The sequence below is a fragment of the Salmo salar genome, chromosome 24, assembly GCF_965601325.2.
Source record: "Salmo salar chromosome 24, fSalSal1, whole genome shotgun sequence".
NCBI lineage: Eukaryota > Metazoa > Chordata > Actinopteri > Salmoniformes > Salmonidae > Salmo > Salmo salar.
In genome coordinates, this window is record NC_138314.1 from 31579096 (window position 1) to 31605842 (window position 26747).

The 26747-nt window shown below is 44.0% G+C and overlaps 1 protein-coding gene across 1 annotated transcript in view; it reads right to left on the bottom strand.

Annotated features, from left to right (window-relative positions):
- Nucleotides 1–26747, bottom strand: part of ntrk2a (neurotrophic tyrosine kinase, receptor, type 2a) — a 54156-nt gene that overhangs the window by 5943 nt on the left and 21466 nt on the right. The window contains exons 13-16 of the mRNA XM_082968648.1: nt 11216–11401; nt 5430–5560; nt 3826–3998; nt 1410–1650 (exon numbers count right to left, since the gene is read on the bottom strand). Coding sequence (XP_082824774.1) covers nt 1410–1650; nt 3826–3998; nt 5430–5560; nt 11216–11401 — 731 coding nt within the window. The remainder of the gene's footprint in view (nt 1–1409; nt 1651–3825; nt 3999–5429; nt 5561–11215; nt 11402–26747) is intronic.

A 26747-nucleotide genomic window follows, 5' to 3' on the forward strand; every position in this document is an offset into this window, starting at 1 on the left:
CTGGCTGCATGGGAGGGGCTTCACTAGGAGACTCCTCCTCCTCCTTGTTCCAGCAGACTGAACTGAATTGCCCTGTGTTTCTATGGAGATGGTCATTCTACTGGGAATTACTGTGTTTTTTATACCCAGGAGTGGGTGCAATGAAGCCCTGTCTGTCGGTCTGTAATTAAAGCGCATACAGGTTTGTTTATTCATGTGGATTAAAGAGAAATTATGAAAGAGGCTGCTCTTGGGTTGGTTGGGTGGCTTCTACAGCTGTCCATCAAAGCCCTGGGAGGGTGCAATGTGACATCACTGGGCACTATAGTGAATAAGGTACCATTTCAGGAAGCAACTTGGGCTGGTCTACCTTTTGATCCCTCCTATTACATCCTTGTTCATCATTCCTTCACACAACTGTTGGGGGAAAGCAGCTTTCAGTCTCTTTCTCGGCATATCTCTATCTATCTATCTATCTATCTCTATCTATCATTGGCTTCTCTCTCTTTTCTCATGTAATTCTCTCCACACTCAGTCCCTTCTCTCCACTCTGAAGCCCCCCTTCTCTTCTGTTTTCTCCCGTACCATTCCTCTTGCATCTTTATTTGTGTTGATTTATTTCACTTGCCCCAACCCTCCCCCTTCTCTCTCTCTCTCTCTCTCTCTCTCTCTCTCTCTCTCTCTCTCTCTCTCTCTCTCTTTGTAGTAGTGGAGCTGCATACTAATATAAGTTATTTAATTACTTTTTTCATAGGGACTGTCTGATATAACTTATGCTCTGTGCTGCCTTTGCCCGTTGCTATGGCGACTCCTCCAGTGGTTAACTTTACTGAGAGGGTGTGTATGTGTGTGTGTTTGTGTGTGTGGGTGTGTGTATGGGGAGGTGGATAGCAGTTGTATGTTGTCACACACTAATAGTGAAATCAAAGAGAAGGGGAGGCAGGGAAGCAGGTGGAGAATGTGTGGAAGAGACAGGGTCTGTGACACCTATACACTGACATCTACGTATAAGGCCTCTGCAGTGTTTCTCAACCTCCCGTTCGGGACACTCCATAAAGAATGTTGTCGCTGACCGACCAATCAGTCAGTTAGTTAAATACTCGGTTGATTAGTTAGCTGGTACCAATTCAATACTATTTGTTATTGAAGCAGTTCTGAGACATAGGCAGACTATATAGCCTGCTGGTCCGGTGGAACATAGAACGTTGAGAAACACTGCTCAATGCAGCTTTCATCTTCTAGATATAATTATTATTTTTTATTTTTTATTTAACCATTATTTAACTAGGCAAGTCAGTTAAGAACAAATTCTTAAACATACCAGGCCCAGGGCCTACTGATCGATTCATGCCCATGCAGGGAGAAAGAGAGGCCCATGCAAAGGGAAGTAGTAGGGGGCCAAGAAAAAAGAGGGCGACACATACACTTACCCTGTAGTAGTCCGTGCTGTACACGTCTCGGGACATGCCGAAATCCCCGATCTTCACCAGCAGGTTCTCTCCCACCAGACAGTTACGTGTGGCCAGGTCTCGGTGGACAAAGTGCTGGGAGGCCAGGTAGACCATGCCTGCAGCAATCTGCTGGGCGATGTGCAGCATCTGGGACTGGGTCAACACCACGGGCCTATTGGTCGGACCGTCACCCATCATCACGGAGTCGGGACCGTGAGCCCTACGGAATAAGAGGAATTCCATTGAAATTCCGAATCACAACCTGAAAGGTGACATTCATTTTCAACTTTATTTATAAATGTTTTACTTCTTGCGGTCAGAGTTTTAACTCACTTCCTGTAATGGCTTCATTGAAATAGATCATGACCAACATCAGTCAATAGAGATTTAGTGGGATTTTATGTGGTGGTGGGGTGGGGGGATTCCAACCCGAGTTAAAGCTACAATATACATTTTTTGGGGGTTACAGATCTGTCATTCTCATTGAAAGCAGGTCTAAGAAGCGGTATATCTGTTCTATGTGTGTTATTTCTATGCGTCCCGTTCTTAAGTTTAGTTTTTTCCGTCTTGTACTTTAGGTTTGGTACACCAGCTTCAAACAGCTAAAAATACAATATTTTTGTTTATGGAAAATATATTTCACAGCAGTTTAGATGGTACAATGATTCTCTACACTATAAACTGAAATTAGACGAACTGTTAGAATTTTATCAACCAGGAAATGACGGTGCGATTTCTGCATAGTGCATCTTTAAACTCGCGGAAATGGGAACGTAATTCTATTTTCTGCACTTATCTCTCTACACGTATTCGGGCCTTTAACTTAAGCATTAGAATAGTTTGCTATTAACCCGCTATTCGTTGGGGTTGTAGATCAAAGAAATGAATCTGTGGGAGAGGTGTGTATACAGATACGCCCTATTCTGACTTTGACTTAATTTCCTCATAATTCCACCACCTTTATGCAAGAGGAAACCATGAATAAGGTGGAGCGAACCTCCCAGTTCCAAATGGAAAAAGCATCTACTTAATTTTTTCCGATATAAATTAAAGCATTCTCCATGCTCTGTCATTTATAAATTGATAAGAACTATTGATGAGAGCTAGGTAAATGAGTCATCCGTCTGGAGAAGGGGATTGGAAATACACATAGCAAATTGTTTTAGATGATTTTTCCTTATGATCCCAGAAGACGAATGTGAAACCAGTCGTATGGAAGCAAACTGAAAATCATATCAACATGACATGTATTGCGGTCCCTTTTCCACAGTGAAATAGGGTATAAATAGCTGTGCCGTTATTCAGAATTTGTATTGTATGCCCTCATAATCTGTGTGGATGAAATTTGGAGACCCAAGCTATAGACTTCTTTAGGGCCAAGCCTGCCAAGTTGATGTATGCAGTTTAGAATGTTCTAATTATATGCCTGGGCTTTTCTCCATTTTATTTTACAATTTCTATCATGTTAAATATTAGCCACTATCGGAAGCCACCATCAGTAATACCCACATACATTTGTAACGGTCAATTTCCTTTTGCATCATTCAATTAAGTTTACCTTTCTTTCCTTTGTCATGTCCATGTAGTTGTTGCTGAGGGTCGCTAGCATTAGTGAATCCTATTAGGCTAACGTTGTGCAGCCTATTTGAATCATTATGGAACTCAAACCACACCTAGCCTGATGCATGGTTCACGATGACTGGACCGTTGTCATACAGTTCCATGATTAGTGAGGATTAGGCTAGATTTCTAGGACTATTGTTCAACACCTATTGTACACTTTTTTCTACCTTCAAATTTTTCATGGATTCAACTTCAATATGACAACCTTCAAGATGAATCAAGCCACTGTATTTTGGATTCACCAATATATATCGTGCATAAATACTTTAAAAAAATGTTTCATACATTCTTTCCTGTCCCCCAAATTGTCCTAAATAATCTACAAGATCAGAGTATTTTAAAATCTACCAGTTGGTGCTGAAATTGAGACGAGTATGCATATATTTAGATGGCTTTCTTTCATTGATCCCTGTATCCTGAACCCGTTCTCTCTATGTATTTTTGTGAGTCTGGCGATAAAATTCTAATTAAAGATACATCGTATTTAAAGGGATGCCTTAAGATAAATGTATTGAAAACCCTATTGAATTAAAACTTCAGGAGAAAATCTGTTGGCCAGCAAGTGGGAGGGTTTTCAGCAGTTGAATTAAATATATTCAGTACGTGCAAGGGAACCAGACTTGCCTTACACACCTGCATAAGGCAAGTCTGAATACCACCTACTGAGAAGTGTGTAGGAAAGGAGTGTGTAGGAAAGGAGTGTATAGGAAAGGCATAAATTGTTTAAGTCTGAATCGGGCCTAAATATGAATGTGCCCACAGAATGGTTTACCTGAGGAACTTGTTGAGGTCCCCGTGCTTCATATACTCAAAAACCATGATGAGGGGGTCGCTCTCCACACACACACCGTAGAACGTGACAATGTGCTGGTGCTGCAGGTTGGTCAGCAACTCGGCCTCCCGGTGGAAGTCCTTCCTTGCATTCTCACTAGCCTCTTTCAGGGTCTGAACACACAAACACACATGCACACAGGTTACTATCCAATTTTTACTCACAATTGAGTTTGTTAGACACCGAAAACATCATACTTAAACATTTTGCACACTGTGCATGGAGACTACTTACTGGGAATATTCTGCCACAAGATGTTTTTGGCTCAAATCCACCAAGTGCAGACATAAGTAACTCTTAAAGTAAAAGTGAGTTATAGGAACTTAACCATAGCCCACAATTTTATGTTATTGGTAATGACCAAGCAGAGATGTTGTATACTTCTGTACAGTAAGTTCAGTGTTATTTACAGAAGTAGTGTGGTTGGTTTTCGTGTTCTGATCTTTGCATTAGTGATCGTAAATCATGAAATCTGTCATAGCGATTTAAGTGCAGAGGCGAGAGAGAGAGAGTGTTTCAGGAAATGTAATAGGAACAGGAGAGAGCTAAGGAAGCCAAAGGATGACCCTCTGTTCTGACCCCCAGCTAGAACGCTGAGATGGCAGAAAAAGAGATTCCTCCACCCCATCTTCAACCAATTAGATTTCAGGAAACAGAACTCATCAATTTGATCAGAACAGAACTGGAAGTGGATGAGTTTCCTAAAAGCCTCAGAACTAACATAGTACCTTGTTTCTCTTAACATGCCAGACCCACGCCACTACCAGAACATTAAAGTGCTTAGACAAATTCTGAAGTTCATTCACACATAGAAGATTGACCGCTAAACATTGATTTGGCATTACTTTCTCGCGGCTGGGTTGTTCAGAGGAGTAAAAGTGCCAAATTAGCTACAAAGATTTCAGGAAACTCACCCCTGAATGCGATTTACCTATGACACTGTATGACTGCCGGGACGTTGGAGAATTAAATCGCCTGTGTTACTGCTAGCATCTTTGCTTGACTGTCAACGCCTTAGCTAATGTCACTACTGTTCTGTATCGTGATCGATGGCTCCCTTGTGAGTTTGACCATAAACATGGAATCTTAGCCTATATGGCTGCATGCTTGTGCATGCCTGTCCAATGTTTGCATGTAAAACCACTACCATTAGTGGATATGACTATGTTAGACCGTAGAAGCGGCATCTCGGAAAGTGCAAAGTCACATCTATCACCTTCAATGGCAGGTTTCTAGTAGATACAGGACATACTGCCCTGCCACTCAAGCCCCACTTCACACTTAGAATACGGTGGGACACAGGAAGGAAAGACAGGAAGTCGTGAGGAGGGGGTTCTCTCCCATGCCATGTTTATTTAATTAAAACTCTCTTATAAGATCTAATTTCACCACATACTTTGAATGCTGGAATTCTTGATGGAAGCAGGCCATTGGTTGATTTTCCTAAAGGAGTATCTAGGGGTAGGGTTTGGGGGTCCATTTGGAAATTGGCCAAACGATGTAGCCTACAGTGGGTTGTGATAGACTGGAAAGAGCAGCGTTACCTTGACAGCCACCAGGATCTTTTCGAGCTCAGGAGACAGGTTATAGCACTCGGCCAGGAAAACCTTCCCAAACGCCCCCTCTCCCAACTCCCTCTTCAGCACTATGTTGTGTCTCTTGATGTGCTGGACAACTGCAACACAGAGAGAACCTGGTTATTACATATATCAGTGTGACTTCTGAATATGAATGCCGTAATCAGTATATATATTAGATGAGAAGAGATGACGATATATGGTTGGATTAGGGGACTGGGAGCCGTCATTGGTTGAACCGAATGATCTATCTACTATTTTGTTGTCTTGATATTGATCGTGATGAGCTGTATTGTCTGATCACTGTGTTTTCAAAAGTAAAAGGTGCACAATTAGTTGTGTGTTGTCTTTTTATTGTGATTATAGGAACATCATGTCAGCTCTGACTCTCAGCATAATAGCTATCATGTGGGAATCGTCAGAAATAGATGTTTCAAAGTCTATTTGAAATAGCGATTTTTGATGCTGAAATCTGGCTGGTGGTGATACAGTTGCGGGATTCTCCCAGAGCTGCACCCACTGAACTCTCTGTAGCGCAAGGACAGTGGAGAACACCAAAACATATTCATCAGCAGGTTACTGTCTTCAGAGAGAAACAGGACACAAATGTCAAGATTTATTTCTGATCTAATTAAGAAATGCATTTGAAGAAAAGCTCACCACTCAGTCTATTACATTGCGGAGGGCTAGACTTTGAAGCTGCATCGAGCTGCACTAACTTACTGAGAACCATAACCCAATATTAAAGAGTTATGGAGAGGTAGAGAGAGCGCGTAGGCCATTAAGCCAGAAAGTACAGACTCAAGACCTGAGCACAGCTTTGTGTGTGTGTGTGTGTTTGTGTGTGTGCATATGTCTGTGTGTGTGCATGTGTACGGGTGTGCTTGTGTGTGTTAACCTGATGACATCACATCTGTCAAAACCACAGCTCAGAGAATTATGTAAGTACCCACAATTCCTTAAACATCTACCCAAAAAAGCCACAACACACTACCATTTCTTACTAACTCTCTTCTTTATACACACATATGAACAGCTATCATATAGCTCTGTTACTCAAACACTTTCTACTCACAACTCAACTATTTCCACCATTACAGTCATTACAACCATACAACTCAACAATTCCTGTCAATTCATGTACAGTAAATGTACATTTACACAACAAAACGCCACACATTTACTACACGTATCATTCTCAGTAAGTACAAATCAAATCAAACTTTATTTGTCACGTGCCGAATACAACAAGTGTAGACCTTACCGTGAAATGCGTACTTACAAGCCCTTATTAACCAACAGTGCAGTTCAAGAAGAGTTGAGAAAATGCATGTCAAGAAGAGACAAAACCACACCCCTTCCCCTGTCTATCATTCTCCTTAGAGTTTTAGCTAATTAGTTGTGGCTTTTCCAAAGACTCACTTCTGGACGGTGGTGTAGGGATTGGCTTTAGACTTTAGTCACTGTGTTCTGATGTCATTGGTGAATAGGAGACATACCACAGGAGAAGAGTAAACAACTTGATGAAAGTACACTGCTCAAAAAAATAAAGGGAACACTTAAACAACACAATGTTACTCCAAGTCAATCACACTTCTGTGAAATCAAACTGTCCACTTAAGAAGCAACACTGATTGACAATACATTTCACATGCTGTTGTGCAAATGGAATAGACAACAGGTGGAAATTATAGGCAATTAGCAAGACACCCCCAATAAAGGAGTGGTTCTGCAGGTGGGGACCACAGACCACTTCTCAGTTCCTATGCTTCCTGGCTGATGTTTTGGTCACTTTTGAATGCCGGCGGTGCTTTCACTCTAGTGGTAGCATGACACGGAGTCTACAACCCACACAAGTGGCTCAGGTAGTGCAGCTCATCCAGGATGGCACATCAATGCGAGCTGTGGCAAGAAGGTTTGCTGTGTCTGTCAGCGTAGTGTCCAGAGCATGGAGGCGCTACCAGGAGACAGGCCAGTACATCAGGAGACGTGGAGGAGGCCGTAGGAGGGCAACAACCAAGAAACAGATTCCATGAGGGTGGTATGAGGGCCCGTCGTCCACAAGTGGGGGTTGTGCTTACAGCCCAACACCGTGCAGGACGTTTGGCATTTGCCAGAGAACACCAAGATTGGCAAATTCGCCACTGGCGCCCTGTGCTCTTCACAGATGAAAGCAGCTTCACACTGAGCACATGTGACAGACGTGACAGTCTGGAGACGCCGTGGAGAACGTTCTGCTGCCTGCAACATCCTCCAGCATGACCGGTTTGGCGGTGGGTCAGTCATGGTGTGGGGTGGCATTTCTTTGGGGGGCCGCACAGCCCTCCATGTGCTCGCCAGAGGTAGCCTGACTGCCATTAGGTACCGAGATGAGATCCTCAGACCCCTTGTGAGACCATATGCTGGTGCGGTTGGCCCTGGGTTCCTCCTAATGCAAGACAATGCTAGACCTCATGTGGCTGGAGTGTGTCAGCAGTTCCTGCAAGAGGAAGGCATTGATGCTATGGACTGGCCCGCCCGTTCCCCAGACCTGAATCCAATTGAGCACATCTGGGACATCATGTCTCGCTCCATCCACCAACGCCACGTTGCACCACAGACTGTCCGCCACCTCATCAGGAGCATGCCCAGGCGTTGTAGGGAGGTCATACAGGCACGTGGAGGCCATACACACTACTGAGCCTCATTTTGACTTGTTTTAAGGACATTACATCAAAGTTGGATCAGCCTGTAGTGTGGTTTTCCACTTTAATTTTGAGTGTGACTCCAAATCCAGACCTCCATGGGTTGATAAATTGGATTTCCATTGATTATTTTTGTGTGATTTTGTTTTCAGCACATTCAACTATGTAAAGAAAAAAGTATTTAATAAGATTATTTCTTTCATTCAGATCTAGGATGTGTTGTTTAAGTGTTCCCTTTATTTTTTTGAGCAGTATACATTTGTGAATCACAATTTCCAGTACAATGCTAAGCCTTCTAAACCCAGAGACCAGGGTGGAGAGACCAAGAGGAAGAAAGAGGGGTTGAGAGAAGAGTAGATCACTAACAAAGGAGGAAAGCTCTGATGCATTGGCCTTTAGTACTTCAGTTACAAGACATGCAGGTTGACAGTGCAAGTTGACAGTGCATTTGTGTCTGTGGGTGTGTCTATAGGCCGGGGTACAGTGCCTTCCACATTTTGTTACGTTACAGCCTTATTCTACAATTGATTAAATAAAAGTTTTCCTCAGAAGTATACACACAATACCCCATTATGACAAATTGGAAACAGGTTTTTAGAAATGTTTGCAAATTTATAAAAAATAAAAAATATGAAATACCTTATTTACATAAGTATTAAGACCTTTTGCTTTGAGACTCAAAATTGAGCTCAGGTGCATCCTGTTTCCATTGATCATCTTTCAGATGTTTCTACAACTTGATTGGAGTCCACCTGTGATAAATTCAATTGACTGGACATGATTTGGAAAGGCACACAACTGTCTATATAAGGTCCCACAGTTGACTTTGCACGTCACAGCAAAAACCAAGCCATGAGGTCGAAGGAATTGTCCGTAGAGCTCCGAGACAGGACTGTGTCGAGGCACAGATCTGGGGAAGGGTAGCAAAACATTTTTGCAGCATTGAAGGTCCCCAAGAACACAGTGGCCTCCATCATTCTTAAATGGAAGAAGTTTGGAACCACCAAGACTCTTCCCAGAGCTGGCTGCCCGGCCAAACTGAGAAATCAGGGGAGAAGGGCCTTGGTCAGGGAGGCGACCAAGAACCCAAAGGTCACTCTGACAGAGCTCTAGAGTTTCTCTGTGAAGATGGAAGAACCTTCCAGAAGGACAACCATCTCTGCAGCACTCCACCAATCAGGTCTTTATGGTAGAGTGGCCAGACGGAAGCCACTCCTCAGTAAAAGGCACATGACAGCCTGCTTGGAGTTTGCCAAAAGGCACCTAAAGGACTCTCAGACCATGAAAAACAAGATTCTCTGGTCTGATGAAACCAAGATCGAACTCTTTGGCCTGAATGCCAAGCGTCACATCTGGAGGAAACCTGGCACCATCCCTACGGTGAAGCATGGTGGTGGCAGAATCATGCTGTGGGGATGTCTTTCAGTGGCAAGGACTGGGAGACTAGTCATGTTATAGGGAAAGATGAACGGAGCAAAGTACAGAGATGAACACCTGCTCCAGAGCGCTCAGGACCTCAGATTGGGATGAAGGTTCACCTTCCAACATGACAATGACCCTAAGCACACAGCCAAGACAACACAGGAGTGGCTTTGGGACAAGTCTCTGAATGTTCTTGAGTGGACCAGCCAGAGCCTGGACTTGAACCCGATCGAACACCTCTGGAGAGACCTGGAAATAGCTGTGCAGCAACCTGACAGAGCATCTGCAAAGAAGAATGGGAGGAACTCCCCAAATACAGGTGTGCCAAGCTTGCAGCGTCCTACCCAAGAAGACTCAAGGCTGTAATCGCTGCCAAAGGTGCTTCAAAAAAGTACTGAGTAAAGGGTCTGAATACTTATGTAAATGTGATATTTCCGTTTTTTATTAGCAAAAATGTCTAAAAACCTATTTTTGCTTTGTCATTATGGGGTATTGTGCGTAGATTGATGAGGGAAAAAAACAATTGAATCAATTTTAGAATAAGGCTGTAACAAAATGTGGAAAAAGACAAGGGGTCTGAATACTTTCTGAATGCACTGTATGCATGTTTGTGTTTGTGTGTGTGTGTGTGTGTGTGTGTGTGTGTGTGTGTGTGTGTGTGTGTGTGTGTGTGTGTGTGTGTGTGTGTGTGTGTGTGTGTGTGTGTGTGTGTGTGTGTGTGTGTGCGTGTGTGTGTGTGTACATAATGAGTTTTGTCCACTCTAATGGAGTGCACAAACTAATGGAGGATATTGATCTGTTTCTAAGATATTAGTGTCACACCCCACTCTCCTGACATAATACCTTACCTACACCGTTGCTCTCTTTTTCATCAAACTGAATACGACATTTACACACACAGACACACCACAAACACACAGACACACACACAGCTGTACAGTAGTGACTGACATGTTATGTTTTTCTGGGGCTCGTAAATCTCTTTTGGTGATTTTCTGCGGACACAAGTCAGACCACAGCTCTCTCCCCATTGGCCCAGACAGGTAAAGATAGCGGAGACACACACTGTGTATAACGCAGAACAACACAGAGGCACAGTCCTATTGTAGATGCCCTCCGTACATCAGCTGCTCAGGAACTTGTGTCCCCTTTAAGAAGCATGACCTCTAATTTGATGGATTAGATAGATCCAACTACACAGCTGACAAGTGTGATTGACACACACACACACACACACACACACACACACACACACACACACACACACACACACACACACACACACACACACACGGAGCACTGCCTGTCCCACTCAACACATTTTATCAGCAGCTCCAGTGCCATTTCCATAGCAGCGGAGAGAGTGTTGCTAAGGCAACCCACACATACGTACATTCTGGTGTGGGTTCTTAGATGGCGTCTATGTGTCGGTGCAACAGATTCATGGTGACGTCAGCACTCAGATCCTTTGAGATCTCCTAGTCTGCAGGCTGTTCTTCTTTGCTACAGTCTAGTAGGCTATATCTGTTACCCATTAAAAGGAACTGGTGTTAAAGAAAGCCATTTGTATGTGTGTCTTGTGAGTGTATACACGTGTGTGTGTGTGTCTGTGCGTGTGTGTGTAAGCCATGGTCTTGTTGTACTCACAGGTGTCTGATTTGAGCATGCTGTTGCTGCGGAAGTACTGAGGGTTCTCGATAACGGGGATCTTGGTCATGCCGATGATGACCGCGTCTAGGCCCATCTCAGAGGAGGACGGCGTGTTACTGCCATTGGACACGTGGTGGAGAGGAGAGGCCGAGTCGTCATCGTTACTGATCACCGATGACGCACCTGAGAGAGAGGAGAGAGGAGAGTGGAGCGAGGAGAGTGGAATTAAAAGGAAGAAGAAGAGAGACAAAAAAATCGAGAAGAGCAAAAGATGAGAACAGAAGAGGAGAGATGAGAACAGAAGAGAAGGGGAGCAAGAGATGAGAACAAAAGAGAGGTGCAGAGACAGAAGAGAAGGGGAAAAGAGATGAGAACAGAAGAGAAGAGAACAGAAGAAAAGAAAAGAGATGAGAACAGAAGAGAAGGGGAGAAGAGATGAGAACAGAAGGGGAGAAGAGAAGAGAACAGAAGAGATGAGAACAGAAGAGAAGTGGGGAAGAGATGAGAACAGAAGAGCAGAAGAGAAGGGGAGAAGAGATGAGAGCAGAAGAGAAGAGATGAGAACAGAAGAGAAGAGATGAGAAGAGATGAGCAGAAGAGAAGGGGAGAAGAGATGAGAGCAGAAGAGAAGGGGAGAAGTGGTGTTTGAGGAAAATTAAAGTGGAAGAATGAAATGTAAAAAAATGGAAGAGGAGGCATGTTTTTGTTTTTACAAAAAGTATGAGGCTCAATTCCATACCAATCACCACATCCTTCCTTGTTCATGAGTTTCTGAGATATGAGGTATCACTGATCACATTATCATCATGATATTATTAACCTCCCTAACCTAAGACACTATATCCGTCTGTAGATGTGCATGTCAAAACCCATATCCAAAATACGCAATATGGGTATAACTGCATTTTATATGCAATGTTACCACAAGTAATACTCAAATATTGTTAAATACAGTATGTTTGAGTACATTTTTGTTAATGTCAAGGATTGCTTCTTTCTCATCTGTCCCACGAACAGAAATGTGGTCTTTAAACTGGTGGAAGTTAGGAACCAAACTCTCCAAAATGTCATTCAATTGTCTCCCCTCAGGGCTAATGAATGTACAATAGTAGTTTAGGTCATGATGAGAAAGAATGTGTTGACACAGTACTTTGTGAATGAGGAGAGAATGACGGTCGGACTCTGAGCCTGTGCTCATTCCTTTCTGTTTATCATTTATCTGTGGACCAAATGTATTTTCTTCTCTGGTTTACAGTTCTATCCCAAAATAAACAATTCATATTTTATTCTCATACACACAGTCTCAATCTCTAAAAACCCACGCATGCACTCACACACACCACAGTGATGTTTTGGAGCAGTAGAGGAATAGCAGTGGTGCATTCCTAAGCAGGAGGAGGCAACGGAACAGGACAGCGAAACAAAGAGGGATTGTCTCTCAGTAGGCTTATAAGATTGTGTGTGTGTGTGTGTGTGTGTGTGTGTGTGCGCGCGCGCGTGCGTGCGTGCGTGCGTATGTGACAGTGTGGGTGGATGCTGCCATTTATGCACGCTGATCACCAGATTGTGGTGAAACATGAATAATGGAGTCAAAGCACATATCTGTCCAAACTAGCTCCCATGACCTCTAATCTCTGTGACCTCCAGCATTGTGTTGAAAGGAAGCAACACAATCCCTGACAAATGACTGCGAGACTCATGAAAAGAATTGTTGTGACCCTTACCAAGGTAGGCTAGTTAAAATCTCCCCCAAGAGGGTTAACCTAGTGGAGCAATGGTTGGCAGGTTACCGATTGGAAGAATTATGATTGACCTTATTTCTTATTGTCTAGGGCCCGGAGTTTTTTCCTCACCACGAAACCTGACCAGGAAAACCTCTATGGGGGTCCTAGTTCATGACAAACGGTGAGGCTTGCCTCCTGGCGGTTTGATAATCCATCTAAACTTTACAATCTCAAAACATCGGACCTCTTTTCGTCCAGTCCTGCTCTGCTTTCCTCTGTGGTGGCTACCGTCCGTGGAGTTTCAAGCGGTGCACTGACCGTAGAGCTTTACAGGGGAGCTCTTTGATTCTCCACCGATAATGTGTTGAGTGGTTTCACCGCAAACAGGCTTCTCTCTCCCCCGTGGGTGCTCAAATTATGTGCCACCATTACGCCTCCTCCTCCACCTCCTCTGGAAGAGCCATTATGCAGCCTCATTGTACAGTAGTGGCGGCACTGCAATGCATTGTGGATACCAGAGAGGCATCCATCTTGGATCTGACTGGAGACATATGTATGGATTTTCTCTAACTGAGAGCAGTGATCCTGCAAGAATGGCCGGTCTAATCAGGTTGACCTGCAGTGTAGACAGCCTGGTAGACAACAGACAGTTAGGTGATGTACAGTATATGACTTACCAGAGACAGTGATGTCAGGCGGCCCACAGACGGGCCTCTCTGAACCCCACTGAAATACACTCTCGGCTTGACACAATCTGGGAGCATTCAACTTCTCTTAGTTCTGTATCTCAATCAAACAGCAGATACTACAGTAACTAGTGCTTTATGATTTTCAGCCATGATGTTAGAGAGGGCATGTGCTTAAAATTAGTATTTATTTCACACACACCGCATCCTAAGCAGGTTATTGCTGTAAGTGTGTGTGTCGGGGGGACTCATCATTAGTGGTGAGGTCTAGGGTCAGATCGTTATAAACCCTATTTAGCCTGTAGGAGGGAAGGGGAGGGGTGGGGGGCACAGAACAGGTCTGTGGGCCATGGGGGTCATAAGTGGGGTCAGGTCCTGACCTAACACACTTTAACAGACAGAGCTGCTCTAATGCAGGGGTGGGCTGGGGGGGCGGAGACTCTGTTACTATATTGATCTCCTCTGGCTCGCTAAGCACTCCTCCTTAAGACAGACAGACAGACAGACAGACAGACAGACAGACAGACAGACAGACAGACAGACAGACAGACAGACAGACAGACAGACAGACAGACAGACAGACAGACAGACAGACAGACAGACAGACAGACAGACAGACCATTTATTGGATATGGGGTTAGAGGGCTGCTGGGGTTATGGACATATTGTCACGATCTTGGAAATGGGCAGACCAAGGCGCAGCGTGAATATAGTTCCACATATTTAAGTGAAACTAACAAAACAAAATAACAAACCTTACAAAGACCGTGAGGAGGTAATGCCCAAACACACTAACAAACAATCAATATCCCACAAAACAGGGGTGGGGAAATAGCTACCTAAATATGATCCCCAATCAGAGGCAACGATAAACAGCTGCCTCTAATTGGGAACCATATTAGCACCAACATAGAAATGTATATACTAGATCGCCCCCAGTCACACCCTGACCTACTATACCATAGAGAACCAAGGGCTCTCTATGGTCAGGGCGTGACACATAAGGAGTGTATTAAACGGCTTAAAAGAACATCATGCCTGTCAGTGTCATTAAAACGAGGTGAGATGCTGATGATCTCTTAAACCACGGTGAGGAAATCAAGTAACATTTTATTTGCCACGTGTCAAATACAAGGGGAGTAGACTTGACCGTGAAACGCTTGCTTACGAGCCCTTCCCAACTAAAAATTATTTACACAATAGAGGAATAAAATACAAGAATGGAGCTATATACAGGGAATAGCAGTACCAGATCACTGTGCAGGGAGTAGCAGTACCAGATCACTGTGCAGGGAGCTATATACAGGGAGTAGCAGTACCAGATCACTGTGCAGGGAGCTATATACAGGGAGTAGCAGTACCAGATCACTGTGTAGGGAGCTATATACAGGGAGTAGCAGTACCAGATCACTGTGCAGGGAGCTATATACAGGGAGTAGCAGTACCAGATCAATGTGCAGGGAGCTATATACAGGGAGTAGCAGTACCAGATCACTGTGCAGGGAGCTATATACAGTGAGTAGCAGTACCAGATCACTGTGCAGGGAGCTATATACAGGGAGTAGCAGTACCAGATCACTGTGCAGGGAGCTATATACAGGGAGTAGCAGTACCAGATCACTGTGCAGGGAGCTATATACAGTGAGTAGCAGTACCAGATCAATGTGTAGGGAGCTATATACAGTGAGTAGCAGTACCAGATCAATGTGTAGGGAGCTATATACAGGGAGTAGCAGTACCAGATCACTGTGCAGGGAGCTATATACAGGGAGTAGCAGTACCAGATCACTGTGCAGGGAGCTATATACAGTGAGTAGCAGTACCAGATCAATGTGTAGGGAGCTATATACAGGGAGTAGCAGTACCAGATCACTGTGCAGGGAGCTATATACAGGGAGTAGCAGTACCAGATCACTGTGCAGGGAGCTATATACAGGGAGTAGCAGTACCAGATCACTGTGCAGGGAGCTATATACAGGGAGTAGCAGTACCAGATCAATGTGTAGGGAGCTATATACAGAGAGTAGCAGTACCAGATCACTGTGCAGGGAGCTATATACAGGGAGTAGCAGTACCAGATCAATGTGCAGGGAGCTATATACAGAGAGTAGCAGTACCAGATCAATGTGTAGGGAGCTATATACAGGGAGTAGCAGTACCAGATCACTGTGCAGGGAGCTATATACAGGGAGTAGCAGTACCAGATCACTGTGCAGGGAGCTATATACAGGGAGTAGCAGTACCAGATCACTGTGTAGGGAGCTATATACAGGGAGTAGCAGTACCAGATCACTGTGCAGGGAGCTATATACAGGGAGTAGCAGTACCAGATCACTGTGCAGGGAGCTATATACAGGGAGTAGCAGTACCAGATCACTGTGTAGGGAGCTATATACAGGGAGTAGCAGTACCAGATCACTGTGCAGGGAGCTATATACAGGGAGTAGCAGTACCAGATCAATGTGCAGGGAGCTATGCAGTACCAGATCACTGTGCAGGGGTATGAGGTATTTGAGATAGATATGTTCACGAAGGCAGGAGGAACAATGTGTTTCTCGTCCACTTATTACACGCTCAGTGCTAACCGGCAGTGATGACCGGTAAAGTGTCCTGTCATCCCTCTGGCCCTAAGAGCCTGCCCTACCCCCACACCTGCCCCCTTGCCCTCCAGCAGGGTAACCTGAGCATATTGCTCTCTAAACGCACCTCTAACCTCGCGGAACACATGAAGTGATCTATTGATCTCAGACACAGAGAAAAGGAGGGATGGTGGGATAGGAAGAGAGAGAAAAACGTGTGGAGGAATGAGAGTAGAGGTGAAGAGAAAGGAAGGTTATGAGCAGGGAGAGATGGGGGTGGAGGAGATGAGGAGTGGTCGATGGACAGATGAATGAATTGAACAGGGGAGAGAGAAGGATGAAGGAATGAAGACTAATGGAGATGGAAGGAAGGATACAATTTCATTTACACTGCAATTTAATGGCAGGCTCTGAATCCAGCCCTCACTACCTGACAGAACAGGACCTAGCCACAGTCTGCAGCATATCAGATTCCTAACTGACCTCCCCCTCCATGTAAAAATATAGATTTTCTCTGTCTCTCTCTCGCTCTCTTTCTCTCTGTCAGTGCTTTTCTATTTTTAATAAACAAACCACATTCAACTTTTCATGTGACACCAGGGAGACTGGCTCACCTCCTCCCACTTAAAACATGTGAAGGTGACGAGACAGAAAAGGAGAGGGGGAATAATGAGAAGCAAAGAGAAAGAGAGACAGGCAAAGAGCATACATCGTTTCTCCTTACACTATTAGCCGTCCATTGTTTGTCTTGGGAATTAAAGGCTGTGTGTGGTGGTGCACTCCGTAGCAGGTTCCATGATTCCTCATGTTGAATGGCAACTTTAATACACACATAGAAGTGGATGGATTACATTTTGACAGTCCAGTCCGAGGGTCATTGAGGGCATTGAATGCCCCATTTCAGAAAGTGTGTGTGTGTGTGTGTGTGTGTGTGTGTGTGTGTGTGTGTGTGTGTGTGTGTGTGTGGTGTGTGTGTGTGTGTGTGTGTGTGTGTGATGTCCCTGCATCGCTCAGGGTCAGTGTGTGATCAGAATGTGTGGATGAGCTTCTACAAAACCAAACCTCACACACACTCTGGAGAGGGGGAGGAAAGACAGAGAGGGAGGACACTGGAGAAAAATGCATTCACTTAAATTATAAGGATGTACAATGTGTTCCAATAGTTTTATTGTCTACGAGTCAGCCTCAATATAACTCAATATGATGTAAAACACTACAGCAATCAATGCCATCATGTACAGCACAACAACCACATAACACACTTACAAGAGGCTCTTGGCCCTGGATATTCCAGCAAGTATAAAAACACATTTTATACTGCATATCGGAGTGTACACACATATTCCAGTAGAAAAAACATTTTAAGATGCACTTCAAGTTTAATAAATGTTAGTTAATACAGTGTTAGAATGACTATCTAATTTCTCTTCCAAAAATATAGCACTTAAATATGTACAAATATGTGCAATACATGTTGATATACTATATGTACTGGTAAAAGAAGGTTAATGGTTTATGAAAACCTGTCTTTTATTTTGCTATGGAAGTGTAATGGTGTGTAACTGTATTTCATTGAAGTTGTATGATAAAAGTGTCTCAACAATGACCCTGTAACATCCTCAATTAAATACTCTCCATACATCAAACCTGACTTCCATTTGAACTGCAGCTTTAATGAGTGTGTATGTGTGTTTTACACTTTTATGTCTGATGAAAGTATTATGGGTGCTGAGATGTAGGTTGTTGGTATGGTATGTTTTAGTTCATGTGTTAGCATGTGGAGATATGTATAGAATATACAGTATGCATGGCTAGGTGCCCCTACTGAACCTAGCTCAGTGTACACCTCAACCATCAAACTGTATTTACATGACACCATCCTGCTAGTTCTCTCTCTCTCTCTCTCTCTCTCTCTCTCGTTGGTGCATGCTGGGAATGGTTAGGGCGAGTGTGAGTGGTGTCTGATTAAGGTAGTTTTTTTCAGTGGTAGAATTAGGTTTATTGTATTTCTTATTGGAATTGCCCTGGTTTTGGTGGGGATGGCGACCCACATGGTGATGCTGTCCCTGTCCCTGACACCTGTTCAGGTGTGTTACTGAAGCCGCTGTCACTGTGGAGGGGTTTCTGGTCGCCATAGAAACTGTTGCTTATGCATCCCGGATGAATAAAGCGGTGATGGTTTTTCTTAAAGAAGAGCGTCTTGTCGATCGGATGGTTGAGCATGGTGTACTTCTTAAAGGTATGTTTATTCAAGTTACGCCACTTTTTTCTCCGTCAACAAGAGTAACGATTTCGAATGTAACACTGTTTATTCCCAATGAGCTATTGGAGCACGAGCCATTGCGGTTTGAGAAGTTTGCAAGTTCAATTAAAATTGTCCTGCTGGGTTGCAAACACCTGGCTCTGAAACAGGTTATGTCGTTTTGGCGACAGGTGTTTATGTTTTTGGACTGACCGGAGCAGACTTTGGAGTTATCATTTGAAGTCAAGTATGACAACAGACTGTATATGGCTTATGCTAGTATGAGTAGTCAACAGTGTTTTGAGTGTGGGGATGTTGGCCATAAGCTACATGCTTGTCCGAAAAGGGAGAGGGTGGAGGGCGGGACGCAGGTGGTCCTCGTAACGCCTGGGCCCACTGATGTAGGGAGAGGTGGTCCTCGTAACGCCTGGGCCCACTGATGTAGGGAGAGGTGGTCCTCGTAACGCCTGGGCCCACTGATGTAGGGAGAGGTGGGCCTCGTAACGCCTGGGCCCACTGATGTAGGGAGAGGTGGGCCAACTGTGGTAGAGCAGCCACAAGCACCTGTTGTTGAGGGTACTGAGTTGCAGCTTGTACCAGAGGAGAACATAACGTCTGATGTGCAGCAGAAAAATATTGTTTTAGGAGGTAAGGATGGAACTGGGGAGCCACTTCCCAAGACTGGTGAGGAGATACCCAGTACGAGTGATGGGGTACAGGAGGGGGTTCAGGTGGAGCTAGTCTCCCAGGTAGTGGAGGAGATGTCCATTACGAGTAATGGGGTACAGAAGGGGGTTCAGCTGGGGCTAGTCTCCCAGGCAGTGGAGGAGATTCCCGGTACGAGTGATGGGGTGCAAGTGGGGAGTGTTGAGAGGGATGTGGCAGAGGGGAGTCAGGGGTCTGTGGCCTCAGTTGAGGAGGATCAGGAGAAGGATATGGGCTTGAGTATTAGAAATAATAGAACAGAAAAGGCTTAATGTGGTTTTTTTCTACAGGCGATGCATAGTGATGAGGCTAATGAGGTTGACTGGGGTATGTGGTGGGACGGGCAGCATATACTCAGTCATGGTACTCATTTCAGTGCTGGGGTGGCAATTTTGCTTTCCTCAGGCTTAGGGGTGACTGTGGTATCTAAAACAGAGATTGTCAAGGGTCAGGTTTTATTGGTTAAGGCGGATGTTATGTGCTTTGTTGTTTTTTTTATGCTCCTAATGAGAGTACAGAGCGTATTTCCGTATTTGATAAAATAAAGAAAACCTTAAGACAGTGTGACCAAGAGGGGTTTATGGTTTCAGGGGGGGACTGGAACTGTACAGTGGATTTTACTGTTGATCGCACTGCTGAAGAACCTCACCTGTGGTCACAAATTTGTCTGTCTGGTCTATTAACTGAGTTTGAGCTTTCTGATATGTGGAGAGTAAGAAATGCAAAAGTTAGGCAGTACACATGGCTAAACGTTAATGAAGGTTGTGTCAGTGCAGCAAGGTTAGACAGGTTGTATGTATCTGAGCACTACTGTGGTGGGGTTGTAAGGTGTGACATTACTCCTGTAGGTTTTTCTGATCACAATATTTTCACTGTTAATATTCACTAGAGGTCGACCGATTAATTGGCATGGTTGATTAATTAGGGCCGACTTCAAGTTTTCATAATAATCGGTCATCGGCATTTTTGGACTCCGATTATGGCCGATTACATTGCAATCCACGAGGAGACTACGTGGCAGGCTGACCCCTTGTTATGCGAGTGCAGCAAGGAGCCAAGGTAAGTTGCTAGCTAGCATTAAACTTATCTTATAAAAAACAATCAATCTTCACATAATCATTAGTTAACTACACATGGTTGATGATATTACTAGTTTAACTAGCTTGTCCTGCGTTGCATACAATCAATGCGGTGCCTGTTAATTTATCATCGAATCACAGCCTACTTTAACAAAAGCGCATTCGCACCAGGATATATGCAGCGGTTTGGGCCACCTGGCTCATTGCAAACTGTGTGAAGACCATGTCTTCCTAAGAAAGACCGTAATTAATTTGACAGAATTCTACATAATTATGACATAACATTGCAGGTTGTGCAATGTAACAGCAATATTTAGACTTAGGGATGCCACCCGTTCGCTAAAATTTCGGAACGGTTCCGTATTTCACTGAAACAATAAACGTTTAGTTTTCTAAATGATAGTTTCCAGATTTGACCATATTAATAACCTAAGGCTCGTATTTCTGTGTGTTTATTATATTATAATTAAGTCTATGATTTGATATTTGATAGAGCAGTCTTAATGAGCGGTGGTAGGCAGCAGCAGGCTCGTAAGCATTCATTCAAACAGCACTTTACTGCGTTTGCCAGCAGCTCTTCGGAATGCTTGAAGCACAGTGCTGTTTATGACTTCAAGCCTATCAACTCCCGAGATTAGGCTGGCAATAATATAGTGCCTATAAGAACATCCAATTGTCAAAGGTATATGAAATACAAATGGTATAGAGAGAAATAGTCCTATAATTCCTATAATAACTACAACCTAAAACTTATTAACTGGGAAGACTCATGTTAAAAGAAACCACCAGCTTTCATATGTTCTCATGTTATGAGCAAGGAACTTAAACATTTGCTTTTTTACATATCTAAGTGTCTCTCAAACAGATTGAAAGAATATCTGGGGCAGAGATGGGATGAAGACTTTGGGGGTTTTTCTAGGCTCCGATGTCTTTTAAAAAAATGACTGTGAGGGTGTAGTGGAGAAGGTGTGTGCCAGATTGTCTAGGTGGAAATGGGTGCTACCCCTTATAGGGGAAGGGTGCTGGTAGCCAGTAACCTAGCCACCTCTACTCTGTGGCAAACTAATGATTTTGCAGCCACTGGGGGGGCCTGATACAAGAGCTTCAGAGAACCCTTGTCAATTTCTTCTGGTCTGGACAACATTGGATTAAAGCTGCAGCCCTGTACCTGCCACTGCACGACGGTGTGCAAGGCCTGGTGGACATTTCTTCTCGGCTCATGGCTTTCCGACTTCAAGCAGCCCAGAGACTGTTGTACAGTGACGGTTCTAGCTGGGTCGATACAGCCGACACATTGATGAGGAGAGCGGGCTGGTTGGGCTTAGATAAGCATATTTCCCTCTTAAAGCTGGAGGTGGGTGATTTGTCTGGCCTGACTCCATTCTATGAGTCTGTTATGCAGGCTTGGAGAGTTTGACATGTCCCGTAAGGCCGGCACGCCACCAGGGATGTGGCTTTTTGAAGAGCCTCTTTTTTATAACACTGTTATCTAGTCCCGTGCTATGGGTTTAGCCAGCCTATGTTAATGCCTGTTAGGTGTGGGGTGTACCAAGCTGGGTCACCTGATGCGGAGCAGAAGAAGATCGTTGGAGGAGCTGGGAGAAACAGCGGGGATCCGATCATCTCGCCTACTGAGGAAGGTCGTAGCTGAGGTCTGCGATTCTTTGCCAGTACTTCATCGGCAGTATGTGACTGATACTTCCAACTCTGATCGGTGGAAGGAGGGTCTGGAGTATGTGTTCCCTGCGCTAAATGTTAGTGATGTTAGTGCTGCGGCGGGGGCATTAGAGGAGGACGTGGGGATGCTGCTTTCCTTCCATACCCCGGAGCTGGGGGAGTTCAAGGCGGTGGGAAAGAAGGCCATGTACAAAATATGTGTAAAAGTGTCCTGAGCATCTTCCCTGGAAGGGGTAAAATCGGTGAGTTGGGCAGGTGTGTTTGAACCTGGTGCCTCCCCAAAAGGTTGTTGGCGGTCTTTATATAAACTGCCTACTGATAAGAGCAGAGCTGACCTCCAATGGAGGATAATACATGGATCCATAACCACTAACATGCATCTGGTAGACCTGGATCTTACTGTTGGGGAGGGGTGTCCATTCTGTGCTGAGTCGGAAACTCTGTTTTACAGTGTCCCAGGTTGGTTGGGACGATTGACCTGATCACTAGTTGGTGGAGGTCGACCGATTAATCGGCATGGCCGATTAATTAAGGCTGATTTCAAGTTTTCATAATAATCGGTAAATGCCATTTTTGGATGCCGATTATGGCCGATTACATTGCATTCCACTAGGAAACTGCATGGCAGGCTGATCAACTGTTACGCGAGTGCAGCAAGGAGCCAAGGTAAGTTGCTAGCTAGCATTAAACTTATCTTATAAAAAACAATCAATCTTCAATCAATGCGCTGCATGTTAATTTATCATCGAATCACAGCCTACTTTGCCAAACGGGTGATGATTTAACAAAATCCTATTCACGAAAAAAGCACAATCGTTGCACGAGTATACCTAACCATAAACATCAATGCCTTTCTTAAAGTCAATACACAGAAGTATATATTTTTAAACATGCATATTTAGTTAAAATAAATTAATGTTAGCAGGCAATATTAACTAGGGAAATTGTGTCACTTCTCTTGCGTTCATTACATGCAGAGTCAGGGTATATGCAACAGTTTGGGCCGCCTGGCTCATTGCGAACTAATTTGCCAGAATTTTTGATAATTATGACATAACATTGAAGGTTGTGGAATGTAACAGGAATATTTAGACTTAGGGTTGCCACCAATTCGATAAGATACGGAACGGTTCCATATTTCACTGAAAGAATAAACGTTTTGTTTTCGAAATGATCGTTTCTGGATTTGACCATATTAATGACCTAAGGCTCGTATTTCTGTGTTTATTATATTATAATTCATTCTATGATTTGATATTTGATAGAGCAGTCTGACTGTGCGGTGGTAGGCAGCAGCAGGCTCATAAGCATTCATTCAAACTTTACTGCGTTTGCCAGCAGCTCTTAGCAAGCCTATCAAGCCTGTCAACTCCTGAGATTAGGCTGACAATACTAAAGTGCCTATTAGAACATCCAATAGTCAAAGGTATATGAAATACAAATGGTATAGAGAGAAATAGTCGACGCATCATAATTCCTATAATAACTACAACCTAAAACTTCTTAACTGGGATTACTGAAGAAAAGTTCATATTGAACCACCAGCTTTCAGATGTTCTGAGCAAGGAACTTAAACATTATATTTTTTACATGGCACATATTGCACTTTTACTTTCTTCTCCAACACTGTGTTTTTGCATTATTTAAATCAAATTGAGCATGTTTCATTATTTATTTGAGACTAAATATATTTTATTTATGTATTATATTAATTTAAAATAAAAGTGTTCATTGTTCATTCAGTATTGTTATAATTGTCATTATTAGAAATATATATATACTGCTCAAAAAAATAAAGGGAACACTTAAACAACACATCCTAGATCTGAATGAAAGAAATAATCTTATTAAATACTTTTTTCTTTACATAGTTGAATGTGCTGACAACAAAATCACATAAAAATAATCAATGGAAATCCAATTTATCAACCCATGGAGGTCTGGATTTGGAGTCACACTCAAAATTAAAGTGGAAAACCACACTACAGGCTGATCCAACTTCGATGTAATGTCCTTAAAACAAGTCAAAATGAGGCTCAGTAGTGTGTGTGGCCTCCACGTGCCTGTATGACCTCCCTACAACGCCTGGGCATGCACCTGATGAGGTGGCGGATGGTCTCCTGAGGGATCTCCTCCCAGACCTGGACTAGAGCATCCGCCAACTCCTGGACAGTCTGTGGTGCAACGTGGCGTTGGTGGATGGAGCGAGACATGATGTCCCAGATGTGCTCAATTGGATTCAGGTCTGGGGAACGGGCGGGCCAGTCCATAGCATCAATGCCTTCCTCTTGCAGGAACTGCTGACACACTCCAGCCACATGAGGTCTAGCATTGTCTTGCATTAGGAGGAACCCAGGGCCAACCGCACCAGCATATGGTCTCATAAGGGGTCTGAGGATCTCATCTCGGTACCTAAATGGCAGTCAGGCTACCTCTGGCGAGCACATGGAGGGCTGTGCGGCCCCCCAAAGAAATGCCACCCCACACCATGACTGACCCACCGCCAAACCGGTCATGCTGGAGGATGTTGCAGGCAGCAGAACGTTCTCCACGGCATCTCCAGACTCTGTCACGTGCTCAGTGTGAACCTGCTTTCATCTGTGAAGAGCACAGGGCGCCAGTGGCGAATTTGCCAATCTTGGTGTTCTCTGGCAAATGCCAAACGTCCTGCACGGTGTTGGGCTGTAAGCACAACCCCCACCTGTGGACGTCGGGCCCTCATACCACCCTCATGGAGTCTGTTTCTGACCGTTTGAGCAGACACATGCACATTTGTGGCCTGCTGGAGGTCATTTTGCAGGGCTCTGGCAGTGCTTCTCCTGCTCCTCCTTGCACAAAGGCGGAGGTAGCGGTCCTGCTGCTGGGTTGTTGCCCTCCTACGGCCTCCTCCACATCTCCTGATGTACTGGCCTGTCTCCTGGTAGCGCCTCCATGCTCTGGACACTACGCTGACAGACACAGCAAACCTTCTTGCCACAGCTCGCATTGATGTGCCATCCTGGATGAGCTGCACTACCTGAGCCACTTGTGTGGGTTGTAGACTCCGTCTCTTGCTACCACTAGAGTGAAAGCACCGCCAGCATTCAAGTGACCAAAACATCAGCCAGGAAGCATAGGAACTGAGAAGTGGTCTGTGGTCCCCACCTGCAGAACCACTCCTTTGTTTGAGGGTGTCTTGATAATTGCCTATAATTTCTACCTGTTGTCTATTCCATTTGCACAACAGCATGTGAAATGTATTGTCAATCGGTGGACAGTGGACAGTTTGATTTCACAGAAGTGTGATTGACTTGGAGTTACATTGTGTTGTTTAAGTGTTCCCTTTATTTTTTTGAGCAGTGTATATATAATATATATATATATATATATATATATATATATATATATACAGTTGAAGTCGTAAGTTTACATACACTTTGGTTGGAGTTATTAAAACTATTTTTTCAAGCACTCCACAATTTCTTGTTAACAAACTATAGTTTTGGCAAGTCAGTTAGGACATCTACTTTGTGCATGACACAAGTAATTTTTCCAACAATTGTTTACAGACAGAGTATTTCACTTATAATTCACTGTATCCCAATTCCAGTGGGTCAGAAGTTTACATACACTAAGTTGACTGTGCCTTTAAACAGCTTGGAAAATTCCAGAAAATGATGTCATGGCTTTAGAAGCTTCTGATAGGCTAATTGACATCATTTGAGTCAATTGGAGGTGTACCTGTGGATGTATTTCAAGGCCTACCTTCAAACTCAGTGCCTCTTTGCTTGACATCATGGGAAGATCATAAGAAATCAGCCAAGACCTCAGAAAAAAAATGGAGACCTCCACAAGTCTACTTCATCCTTGGGAGCAATTTCCAAATGCCTGAAGGTACCACGTTCATCTGTACAAACAATAGTACGCAAGTATAAACACCATGGAACCACGCAGCCGTCATACCGCTCAGGAAGGAGACGCGTTCTGTCTCCTAGAGATGAACGTACTTTGGTGCGAAAAGTGCAAATCAATCCCAGAACAACAGCAAAAGACCTTGTGAAGATGCTGGAGGAAACAGGTACAAAAGTAGCTTTATCCACAGTAAAACGAGTCCTATATTGACATAACCTGAAAGGCCGCTCAGCAAGGAAGAAGCCACTGCTCCAAAACTGCCGTAAAAAAGCCAGACTATGGTTTGCAACTGCACATGCGGACAAAGATCGTACTTTTTGGAGAAATGTCCTCTGGTATAGATAGAAATAGAACTGTTTGGCCATAATGACCATTGTTATGTTTGGAGGAAAAAGGGGGAGGTTTCTAAGCTGAAGAACACCATCGCAACCATGAAGCATGGGGTGGCAGCATCATGTTGTGGGGGTGCTTTGCTGCAGGAGGGACTGGTGCACTTCACAAAATAGATGGCATCATGAGGAAGCAAAATTATGTGAATATATTGAAGCAACGTCTCAAGACATCAGTCAGGAAGTTAAAACTTGGTCGCAAATGGGTCTTCCAAATGGACAATGACCCCAAGCATACTTCCAAAGTTGTGGCAAAATGGCTTAAGGACAACAAAGTCAAGGTATTGGAGTGGCCATCACAAAGCCCTGACCTCAATCCTTACAAAATTTCTGGGCAGAACTGAAAAAGCATGTGCGAGCAAGGAGGCCTTTACAAACCAGACTCGGTTACACCAGCTCTGTCAGGAGAAACGGGCCAAAATTCACCCAACTTATTGTGGGAAGCTTGTGGAAGGCTCCCCAAAATATTTGACCCAAGTTAAACAATTCAAAGGCAAATTTACCAAATACTAATTGAGTGTATGTAAACTTCTGACCCACTGGGAATGTGATGAAAG